The sequence below is a fragment of the Hibiscus syriacus genome, unplaced genomic scaffold (assembly GCF_006381635.1).
Source record: "Hibiscus syriacus cultivar Baekdansim isolate YM2019G1 unplaced genomic scaffold, ASM638163v2 tig00111582_pilon, whole genome shotgun sequence".
NCBI lineage: Eukaryota > Viridiplantae > Streptophyta > Magnoliopsida > Malvales > Malvaceae > Hibiscus > Hibiscus syriacus.
This window is the reverse complement of record NW_024063126.1, coordinates 8047389-8059471: the sequence shown is the minus strand read 5'-3', so window position 1 is coordinate 8059471 and position 12083 is coordinate 8047389. Positions and strand designations below refer to the sequence as shown.

General features: G+C 35.3%; 1 protein-coding gene, 1 non-coding gene and 1 pseudogene across 2 annotated transcripts; 2 read left to right on the top strand and 1 right to left on the bottom strand.

Moving 5' to 3' along the window:
- The first annotated feature begins 1308 nt into the window (after positions 1-1308).
- On the top strand, positions 1309-2481 carry LOC120165137 (histone H1-like). The gene is made up of 2 exons (XM_039174720.1): positions 1309-1558; positions 1632-2481. The coding sequence occupies exons 1-2, from the start codon at positions 1376-1378 to the stop codon at positions 2316-2318; spliced, it is 870 nt and encodes a 289-aa protein (XP_039030651.1). The 5' UTR covers positions 1309-1375; the 3' UTR covers positions 2319-2481.
- A 1555-nt stretch (positions 2482-4036) lies between these two features.
- LOC120165414 lies at positions 4037-10380 on the bottom strand (annotated as a pseudogene).
- A 761-nt stretch (positions 10381-11141) lies between these two features.
- On the top strand, positions 11142-11336 carry LOC120165535. The gene has a single exon (XR_005519822.1). It is a non-coding gene; the product is annotated as a U2 spliceosomal RNA (small nuclear RNA).
- The last annotated feature ends 747 nt before the right edge of the window (positions 11337-12083 follow it).

The following is a 12083-nucleotide window of genomic DNA, read 5'->3' as shown; positions in this document are numbered from 1 at the left end:
TACTAAATGCATAGATTACTCTATTTTATTTTACAATATTTTAATTTATTATCAAAAAAATTAAAAAATATTATATTGAAAAAATATATTTTGTGGGTCCTGGGTGGGTGCCCCTCCTGCCTGGCCCAGGGCCGACCCTGAAGTCAACAGTAATTCGTTCAAACATGTATATTAGGTTTAATGATTTGATATATAGTCAAGAAATAAGATGATTAGCACGAACTAAATGACATTGGTGGTAAATAATTTGTTGTTATTCTTTGAAGTCCCATATTCGAGCACCATGAATGTCACAGGTGTGAATATTGAATGTCAGATTGTTTAGAGTAATCTTATAACATATACTGCATTGTACTTACCTCATATTAATAAAATAATGAAATAAGATTATTAGAATAAATATATAAGTATGGAAGTAAAAGGTGACTATCAAAAGTGAGCCTACATGCTAAGCAGTATAAATAAATAAATTGTTGTCATTAAGTAATGGATGTGTAATTTGCCTACATGCTAAGCAGTATAAATAAATAAATTGTTGTCATTAAGTAATGGATGTGTAATTTGTATTTGATGTTCATGATTAACATATGCAATGAATAACAATCACATACAACATAACAAAAAAAGTTTTGTTTGAAGTTAAATTTGTTTTCATTTATGATTTTCATGAATTGAATGATATAATGTGTCATGATACATATCAAATATCAATAGAACATGTTCAACTTCAACAATATTCCAAATGAACTTTTCCATTCAATTCTTAACCAATTTTTATGATTCCTGAAGCAATAGCTCCCTTCATTAATATATTATCAAATGAGATGAAGAAATTTAAAATTAAAACTAAGCATTCTCTTAAATTCCTCTCAAACCACAATAACATCATGGTAAACCATGATTTTGACCAATGTAGCTTCAAAATTAAATTTCTCACAATTGAAACAACAAAATATTATGTAAAAATATTCATTATAAAGCCTATATAATAAACTACACAATGGGGAAAAATTAATTTTTTTCATCAAATATAACTCAAGTTATGCTCAAATCAATGGAGACCAAAAGCACACCTAAAATGTTGAAAACATCAAATTCTCCCTCATTCCTCCCTACTCCATTGTTTTCCACCCCAAAAATCTTGAACCGTAGATAACGCCTTATCCGACGATCCGTATTTAAACATAAAGACAGACAGAGATCCTCGTGATGGTAGTCTCCACCAATCAAATTTCATCTAATGGATACCGTCTCTCTCACATTTGTGTATTTAAATCAATTCATTTCCATCTTCTTCCTCACAGAAGAAAAGTACCAGTGAATCTCCACCTTAAAGATTGGATCCAAAAATCGCCGATTTCTTAGTTTATCCCAAATGGCCACCGAGGAACCAACAGTCGAGGTAGGCGCAGAGCCGGAGACGGCGGAAGAAAATCCTGGAGAGACCAAAGCCGGTACTAAATCCGGCAGAGCACGGAAAGCCAAAGAATCCAAGCCAAAGAAAGCTGCAGCTCCGAAGAAGTCACGTGTATCTTTTACCCATCCTACTTACGAGGAGGTATTTAATAATTCATATTGTTTTTGTTTTTGGGTCTTGATTATGTGTTGATATATGGTTGGTTCTGTCGCAGATGATCAAGGATGCGATTGTTAGCTTGAAGGAGAGGACGGGTTCAAGTCAGTACGCCATTGCTAAGTTCATAGAAGGGAAACAGAAGCAGCTTCCTGGGAATTTTAAGAAGCTTTTACTCTTCCATTTGAAGAAGCTTGTGGCTGCTGGGAAGTTGACAAAGGTTAAGAATTCGTATAAGCTACCTACGGCGAGGTCCTCGAAGCCGGCTGCCACTGCTTCTGCTCCTGCTAAGAAGAAGCCAGCCGCTACTAAGGCGAAGTCTAAGCCTGTTTCGAAGGCTAAGGAAGGGAAGAATGCAAAACCTGGTTCTAAAGCTCCGGCTAAGAAGAAACCTGCTTCTAAGTCCAAGAGCAAGCCGGCGGCTAAACCAAAGGCTGCTCCTAAAGCTAAGTCTGTTCCGACAAAGACGAAGGCGGTGGCTTCTGTTAAGCCGAAGACTACTCCAGCTACCAAGTCGAAGGCTGCAGCCAAGCCTAAGGATAAGCCGGTCAAAGCTGCCAGAACCTCGACAAGGGCTTCTCCGGGGAAGAAGGCGGCGGCTGCTCCTCCTCCTCCGAAGCCAGCTGCAAAGAAAGCTCCGCCGAAGAAGGCTCCCGCAGCTAAAAAAGCTCCGGCGAAGGGCGTTAAGCCGAAGAGTGTCAAGTCAACAGCAAAGAGAACCACGCCGAGAAGAGGAAGGAAATGAAGGAAAGAAAGCCTAGTCCTGTATGGGTAGTTTTGTAAATTTGAGTGTTGAAGCTTAGTGAATGTATTTGGGTCAATGTATAACCGAGAGAGAAATATGACATAGGATCTTAAATCTGTTCTCTTACACCCTTTTTTAAATGTTAAATTTCTAATATCCTTTTGATCCAATTTTCCGTTTAATATATGAAATTAGAGCTTTGATCTTTGTCTCGTCTGCGTGATTAAGGTTTTATATTTTAGGTTGCTTGGAATAGATTAAGAAACGCTGGCTTGTTGAAGAAGTTGCATGGATCGCCGGAGGGCTAAAGCTCTTATCTGCAGATGCACTGATTCCAGACATGGAAGCTGAGGTTTGAGCTTCTTTTCAAATACTGAAATTCGTATAATTATGTCAAATAATGATGTTTGATTTGTGCCTGCCATTGTTGATCAAATTAATCAAGCCAAGCCTGGTTTAAATTGGAGGCACATAGAGTTTACTCACCTTCCAAGCAAATTTAAAAGCTCTGCATTTATTTGGGAATGAGTTGCTCCATTTTTATTTTTGATTTTGTTTCTATCCTAAAAGCTTCACCTAATTTTGATGGACGATTTAAACATTGGTTGGTTCTAGATTTGAATTGATTTCCATTTTGAGAGTTTCTTCCATGAAAAACTTTGGATACCTTTAGGTTTCAAGTAGTTGAGAAGAGATGGGGCAAAATGATTGAATAGAGGTGAGGAGTAGATATGGTATTTGCAGAATCACTCTGCCAAAATTGGGAATTCTTGAAGATTTGATCTGCTTGTAATTCTAACTTCAAAATGAGTAAAATGTCAGGTTTCATTTAGGGAGCGATCATAACTAGTTATTCCCATTCACTGTCTTGATTAACCTTTTTTCGTCATTTTGGTTCATTATCATATTTTCTTTGTTTGTTTATGGGTTGAAAGCTAGCATCCATGCTCTTTCTTTAGTTGTATGTTTGTGTTGATGCATGTCTTTAAATTTGATGGTTTGGGTTGAGATCATTTATAATTTTAGGTGATTCACTCCTTTTTGTTTTAATTTGGGTGGAGAGTCGCGCTAGTGGTTACATGGTAGTTGGCCGGTGTTCAGATTCTCTGTTTTCATAAGAAGCAAATGGTGGAAGAAGTGGAGATATGGTTCTGTATACTTCTCTCAGTTTGGAATGAGAGATTTTATAGTGATCCTAAATGTTGATGTCAATTGTAAGGTCATGTTGGTTATTTATAGGTTGATATGCCTGATAGTTATGATCAGCTGTTAATTTGGTTTTGATTCTAGTAAATTATGTTGATCTCTTAAAGGGTCATGATTTTCTTATGTCCAAAGATGTTCTCCCGGGATCTTAATTACGGAGTTCTCCAGGGACCTTATGTACAAAGAATGGTCTTACTGAGGAGATCCGAAAGAAGTACAATAATGGTAATAGAAATCATGCTCAGTTTGCATTAATTAAATTGTGGGGTAGGAGTTTATTTTGCTCAAGTTGCTGCTGTGACTGCTCTTTCTTTTCCTTTTAAATTCCATTTTGGAGTTCCAATTTTCAGCTCCACACCTACTACTGATACTAGCAGAAGATTATTGAAACTATTAATGGGAGTATTGTTTTTTTTTCTATCAAAAAAAAAATAAAAAATAGGAGTATTGTTTTTCAGCTCCAGTATCTGAACTGAGCTTTACAAGTGACAAAAATGGCACACATATGCTTCATGATTTCAATACAACCTTGATAGACATTCTTGGTCATAACTAAATAAAAAAGGTTTGAGACACCTTCTTCAGCTTGCAATTTTTGTTGGTAAATATTCATAAGCTTGAAACTCATTAGAGCTGTGCCATTCTTTCCACTTTCTGGATGGTAAACTTCAGCTCCTTTTGAATATTTAATCTAGAAGGTGATAGTACAATGTCTTTCCAAATTAAACCAGCTTCACAAGACGAGTTGGGATGCTTGTAAAGTTCGTATATGGACTCGGAGTCTTCGTTCAGCCTGCCAACCTGCTTTAAACAGTCAATCTCATCTGGATCAACTAGCAAGGTTCTTTCTCTGTCTTTCCATCCTATCAACTTCACAAATTGTTATGTTAATGTTACATAATTGGCTGCATGGAGTAATTTTGCTAGCAATGAAAGTTCCTGCTCAGTATGCTGCAGCTATCTGTGACCGTGACTAACAAGACTATTGTTGATGGAACAAATGGAACAACCGGTCACTTCTTTTAGGTTCACTTCTTTTAATTTGCGCGAAAAATCGCAACCGGTGGAGAAGCAGTCGTTAAGTCCTCTGTCTACATATGGAAGTAGAGGAGGATTGAATGGTGGAGGAGGATAATGAGTTCCACCCCTTCACTCGATCCTAATCGAGAGGTTTTATAGCGACTTTTAATATTGGTGTTAGTCGTAGGGTCATTATAGTTATCCATAGGTTGGCAGGCTAAGTAGATATGATTAGCTGTCAGTAAATTTAGTTCTGGTCTACGATAGATCATGTAAAATATGTCATGTGTTTGAGATTCTTCCTCCGAAGATGCGGAGGAGGTACAACAAACTTCTACCATCTTAGTGATTCAAGATGGGTCATTCTGATATAATCAGGCTCCGTTCTAGTTGTTCTTAGGTTCCAGAGTTAAAATTCTGTAGTGAACTTCTAGTTTTATGCCACTAGAGAAACTAAGATTAAAAATGTGGGATAGTTTATTCACCTTAGGTGGACCTTCAAGAACATTAGTGGAATATAGCCTAGCATTGTCAACCGGTTGGCAGTATGTTGGAAATGCATTTGCAAATCTCTTGAGGGATTTCAATTGTGATTTCACCCTTACAGCTCGTCTACACATTATAGCTCTCCTGTAAATATTGAATCCCTTGATAAAATCAGTATCTCAGGTAAATGGTAAAGGATACATTATTAGGTAGTTTCCACGTCGCCGTACCTTATGCCTCTAATAACCGCTAAATAGGCGTCGCAAACAACCCCGACCAGCTCTATTCTGTATGGCTTCCTCTTTTTACCTCCTTTTGGAGATTGATCTCCTTATTCAATTTGTTCCCAGTAATTTTCAATAACAGTCCCATCAGGTTGTTGCCTGTAACCAACCCCCAATGATATCGCTGGCAGTGGACACATCTGGCCATAGTTATTGTTTGCAGAACAAATGGTATCCAGGAGAGTGTTCCATCCATGATCACATCTCGCCCTTCATTCAGTGCTGTCACAAGTAGGGATGATGCTGCATCTGTAGATGATTGGTGCACCTGTTTGGAATAAAAACCAAGTTCCAGGTTGATGGTACCATAAGAAGCATTCATACGGTTACCAAATTATTTATTTACTTTTGAAGTGTTTTTGGTTCATTTGTACATTTAACATGGAGGTGTTTGTTTGGGAACTATGAGTCTATGATGACCTTGTGGAGATCAGAAAAATGAAAGATTTATAACTGTAGAACGTAAAGATATATCGACGGAAGGACTGCTAATATAGTCGATAAGGCTGCAAAATTGACTCTTACCAGTTCAGCTGAACGAACCATGTCTGCATGGCCTTTGGAGCTGAGGGCTCTGTATATGACATCTGATTCTTTGAATGCATCTTCGTTGATCACAACTGCATTCGCCGTTGCGCCTGCCCAGAATGTTCTACCAATATTTTATGCACAGCAATTGATGCAAGTTCCTTGTAATTGCTCATCGTTACTAATAAATTCAATGCAAACTTTCTAGATATGCAGGAACAAAAGCTTACTCTTTGAGAATGTCCTTGAGGACTGTACTCTTTCCGGCTCCCATTCCACCTCCCATGAGTAGCAGCACTGGACTTCTATCACTGTGAGCCACCAGAGCCATCACCTCCGTACATTGAGAATCATCAGATGAGGTATGCCCCATTGCTTTCATTTCTTCAACCAATGTATTGAAAACACTAGCCACCTTCAGGTTTTTCGTCACCCTCTCGAATCTTTGTTCCCTATATTAGAAAACCAAAGTTTCTTTTGTCGGAATTAGTATTACTAGTCAGCGACGATAACAATTGTTAGAGACTATACGTAGGCTACTTTTTCAAGATTTTAGAACTCCAAGTTTCGTTTTGTGAAAGGATATAGCTAAAGTGACAATAACATTGATTAAAAAACAGTATGCCCAACCTAGTTGCTGCCATGAAAATCTGCTTGAGCTTTTTCTTGGGTGCAGCATCAGCACTTAATACCTGAAACAATGTGGCATAAAACAAGTCACTTGCTCTATGTGGCATAATACATACATACATATACATATACATACACCGATTACCTGAATGATCATGATATCTGCATGGCTCCAATGAAATGCAAAATAACAAAGTATGCATCTCTCAAACTCTTCCACAAGCTTAACATACTGGGAATCCACATCAGACTCATTAGAAAAATATGAACAGATATCGTCTTCGCAGCTTTCGCATTTTCTGATGTATTCTACTGCTAACTTGCAGAGCAATGGACAACTTCTTTTATCTTTCAACCCCATCTGTCTAGATGAAAACAGAGATGAAAAGAATGTCAAAGGTGCACGTAAATGAAGCCAGGACAAGACATAAGATCAAATCATATTACCTACGTAGTTAGGGAAGCTTTCAAGCATTTCAAGGCGACCCCAGCTCGTCTATCTTGTTCTCAGGCGTGGAATGATCTTTTGATCCATTCGTTTCTTTACATGCTACTGCTCCGCTGCAACGATGATTCCGACCGATGAAGCAACCAGGATCTGTATAAACAAACATCGAAAAAGCCATAGAATGAATGGTTTACATACATACATGTATATGTAAATGTGTTTCTTTATAAGATAATTGTATGTTTATTACTTTATCCCTCTGCATGCCTTGGAATTCAGGAAACTAGAATTGTGTTGGAAGTCTGAATCTGATGATTTTTCTGAAACGAGAAACAAATTTTCCGTTACTCTTGGTCTTTATTAATCGTTAAATCTGTAAATTTGTTTGGAGGATAGATGGTTTCATGGATCTTCGTTGAAACCAAGACCCAGCACTGACAGGTGTAATAACCTTATTTCTTGTCATATGTAGGCATCCGTTTTTGACCGAGATTAAAAAAATATTATAAATATTAATTATATATTATTATTATTATTATATCATTAATATTATTATTACATTTTTGTTGCAAGCCCAATATAACCCGAGCCTAAACATCCATGATTGCAAGCAAAGAGGAAATGCTATGGTGAGGGACTTTCCGAAGCATTATGCTTGGTGAACCATATCGGATGGCGACGATGTATCCATCTTTGGCGGTAGCCTTGTTTGGGTGGATCATAACTCCTTGTCAAATTGTAATGATGGTCTGGTTGATTCCATTCATGGGTCCACCGCAATCACCATATCAAACAACTATATGACTCACCATGATAAAGTCATGCTCGTGGGGCACAGTGATTCCTACATTCAAGACAAGAACATGCAAGTCACAATAGGAAAGGGGAGGGGACAAAATATCATTAATATTGAGCCAACCACTACATTGAAAAAACGTTTAAAAAACAAAATAAATCCGTATAATCCGGGATTCAACCTGCTACAACCAGATTTCATCGATCAAAGTCATCACCAAATTATTGAATTGCAACCATAAAAGGACAGAGAACAACGAGCAATAAAAGGGGGAGCAGAGGAGAAAGAAAAAAAAAAGATCACAAATACAAACAGAGAAAAAAAAAAGCTCATATTGGAGGAAAAATCCTGATCATATTCAAAATACTGGTATCAGATAGAGGGTTAATTTTTCTTCGAAAAGAAATCAATTGTAAACAGGGGAAATATTCCATCCCTCCATTCGAAAGCAATAAAAACATTTTGAGGTATTCCTAGTTTTGTTTCAATTTCCAGTATATGTTGCTTTATTTTTTTTTTTTTTATTTTCAAACCCAAATTAGCAGTAGAACAATCTGTTATTTATTACAATAATTAATCCAAAGAAATCAACGCATGTTTGATCATAAGCAAAATAAGTAGGTTGATATAAGATAATAATAAAAAAGAGGGATTTGGGTTAATTTACCTGAATTGTGCGAGTTCCAGTGAAGTCTCATTGACTCCATCACTGTTCGGGTTCTGAGAAGAAGAATTGATTTTAGTCTTGGTAAATAATTTTTTTTCGAAACGGAAAAGAGCGAGATAGAGAGAACTTACCTTGACCGTGAGACGAGCAGTTGTGGTTTGGCTTCGAGAGGTTTAGGGACTGGTTTTGGTCATTTAGAGGTCGATTGAGAGGGTTTTGGGGTTACTATGTTATTGGTGTCCTCGTTGGAATCAAGACCATTAGAATAGAAGAGGTCTCTTGGTTAGGTCTAGGCTTGCTCGGTCGTTTTGGTGACTGTGAAGAGAGAATAACGCCGGTAAGTACATGGTGTGAATGACCTTGGAGCTTCCGGTTTGAAAAGAAAATAAAGGGAACGATTTACTAAGTATTAAGTTTAGTTTAGCATACCTTACTAATGCATGGTAATCGGTTTGGAGAAAGAAAGAATGAAAGAAAGAGTACAAGGAAAAGGAAGGGGTTAAGAGTAGGTCTGTAAATGAGACGAGACAGATCGCGAGCTACTCGAGATCGACTCGATCAAGGCTCGATAAATAATCGGATCGAATGGACTCGAGTCGAGCTCGACTTGAGTTCTTAACGAGCCGAAACGAGCTACTCGATATTCGACTCGAAAAGCTCGTGAGCAACTCGAAAAAATTTTATATTATAATTTTATATTTTTTAAAATTACATTATAAAAAATTTATTAAAAATACATTATTGATAATTATAAAATTTTAAAAATATATTAAAAATTCTATAATACAACTACCTCAAATTTTAATTTTTTTAATTAAGCAACCCAAGTCCAATTGTTACATTGTATATTACTAAAAGAAAAATAAAAGCCCAATTAATTAAGCACATATTAGATTACACCCTAAACTTTAAACCATAAACCCTAAATCTTAAATCCTAAGCACTAAACCCTAAACCCTTAATCTGATTATGTGATAGGATACTAAAAGAAAAATAAAAGCCTATTTAATTAATCACATGTTAGATTACACCCTAAGCTATAAACTATACACTACAAACCCTAAATCCCAAACCATAAACCCTAAGCCCTAAGCCCTAAACCTTTAATTCAATTATGTGATAGAGGTTAAGTTATGCACATGAAGGTAACATACAAATTATGCAAAAATAAAATTAATGAAATTAACAAGGGTTTATATATAAATAAACTAATAAATCACACTTGGTCAAATCAATAAATAGGTTCATTATCAAAACAAACGGTGATCAAAACATCAATTTTATTTGATTGTTACATCTTTAATTTCTCGAAAACAATTAATTTGATTAAACAATTCATTTATTTATTTGAAAAGGTCATGCATTTTTTAGTCTCAATTGTCAAGAGACCTAGAGATATCTCTCTTACAATAAGAAGGAAACATTTTATTTTAATTGATCATATCTCAATATATGATTCTCATTATATATGAATTTGATTTGTATCTTATATACATATTTATCTTTTGAATATCAATCAAACTTAATATTAAGTCCAATATATTATTGTGCCCATAATAATAATCAATTCGACTTTAGAATAATTAATAGTATTATTTAAGGAGAATATTATATAATAAAAATACAAATGATTATAATAATAAATTTAATTATCAAAATATTATGTCTATATAATATGCAGGAAATTATTACTAACAAGAGGATGTTATCAGAAATATTATGCCTTTGAATGAATACAGACCAGTTGCTTGCAATAAGCTTAGGCAAGAACTTTGTCATTCTAGCAACAAGATGCACTTGTTGATGACTGAACAACAATAAATTGAACGAAAATGTTTCATGCAACTAGGATTAGGAAAACCATAAGGGCTTGGTGCATTTCCTCCATCTTGAGAAAACATTGCATACTTGATTTACTGCTCACCAATAGATCTGTTTAGATCCACTTGATCTTCAGAACAAAGACTGCACTGCAAAAGCTCTTGTAACATCTCCATTGATGTAATGTAACATTAACTTCATGATCAGAGGAATATCGAACCATTCTACCGACCCCTACAAGATATGATGTGGATAATGAAAATCTTAACCTGAAACTAATGCCAAGAAAGAATGGGAAAAGGAAATGTACTTTCTTCCTTGAGTTTGTTCTGTCTTTTTTAAATAGCTAAATTATAACTGCCAATGCAGGAGCGCAAGTGACCTTTGAACAAAAAGGAAATGGCAAAGAAAGAAGAAGATATCATTACTATATAGTCAAATTCCAATGCACTAATGGTTCATGAAAAAAAACTAAAGGTGATTAGTTGGCAGGGCTTCCTCTTTTTCCTGCTGTGCACTCAATAACTTGAGCTCCTAACCCACCAGTCATGTCATGCTATAGCATTTTCAAGAGATTACTTGTTTAAAATCAGAAACAAAGTTGATTGCTCTTTGCTTTGATTTTCATCGAAAACCCATACTAACTTTTTATATAATAGTCTCAATCTCCACCATCCTTATATGATTTATTGATTTATTGATTGATTTTGAATGCAACTCAAAGTTTATAAATCTAAATATTTACAGAGCATAAAGGATAGGAAGAAAGGAAAAGTAAAAGATGCTCCATGGCTGGGAAGACAAGGTGGCGCTATTGCGCAGAAAAAGGCTCCTTGTTAGTCCAAAGCCTTTTGAATTTTTATCCCACAACGGACGCTAAAGAGAGTCAGAGCGCTGGAGTCAGTTATAAAAGGAGTGGACTAACACATGTGTTAGTATATCTTTCTCCGCCTTTTGGCTAAGGTGAAGTGTAGTATGTGTTTATTAGCTTAATATCTGAATCGTAGGCTTAATGGCTCATACGATATTAAATTTATTTTTTTGAGGGTGAGAACCTTTCATAGTAGCTTGCTTGCAGAGGAGGATTGAGCTTGAATCAAGCTCAGAAACGAGCTTGAATTGAGCTCAAAAACGAGCTTGAATTGAGTTTTTGAGTTCTTTTTTATTTTGAGCCTTTTCGAATTCGAGTCGAGTTTTAATATTATCTTTCGAGTTTGAGTCGAGTTTGAGAATTTTAGGTTTGCGAGTTTTTGAGTTTAGTCGAGTTTACATATAAAGTTTTCGAATTTGAGTTGAGTTCGACAATACTCGAGTTGACTTGGCTCGTTTACACTCCTAGTTAAGAGCAACAGAGAAGGAACCAGGCGCACGAAAAATAAAATGGGTTAAAATTGGGTTAGTAATATGACAATAATTGTTTAATATTTTAAGGCTAAATGGCCACTCCATTTAGTGTTTTATAACTTTTGTTTTTATTTTATTTTATGGTTTTAACCTTAGATTTATTGCTTACCACGTGGATAGCTCCAAATTCATTTATCTTTGTTAGTTAGTGCCCAAAGTTAATTACTATTGTTTGTACACGTTTAAAATATAAAATATTGCATTAAACCTAGTCAAATTTATGTGTTATTGAATGATATAATAATAATAATATGTTTAAATTAAATCGCATGTATATATTTAATGTTTATTTCTTTTGTATGTTATTATTAGAATGTGTATGTATATCTTCTTAACAATATTTAGTTATTATTAGTTTTTGATTGTTTATAAATTACATATATAGTTTTATTCATTTTGATTAATAAATTAGGTATAAGGCATCTTTTAATTAATATTGTATGTTATCTTCATGTGCATAACTCGACATTATTAC

Bases quoted from the DNA above. Each gene is read 5' to 3' on its own strand.
- LOC120165137 (XM_039174720.1), top strand. From the start codon at position 1,376: ATGGCCACCGAGGAACCAACAGTCGAGGTAGGCGCAGAGCCGGAGACG. The intron at 1,559-1,631 runs GTATTTAATAAT...GTTCTGTCGCAG, and splicing joins CCCATCCTACTTACGAGGAG to ATGATCAAGGATGCGATTGT.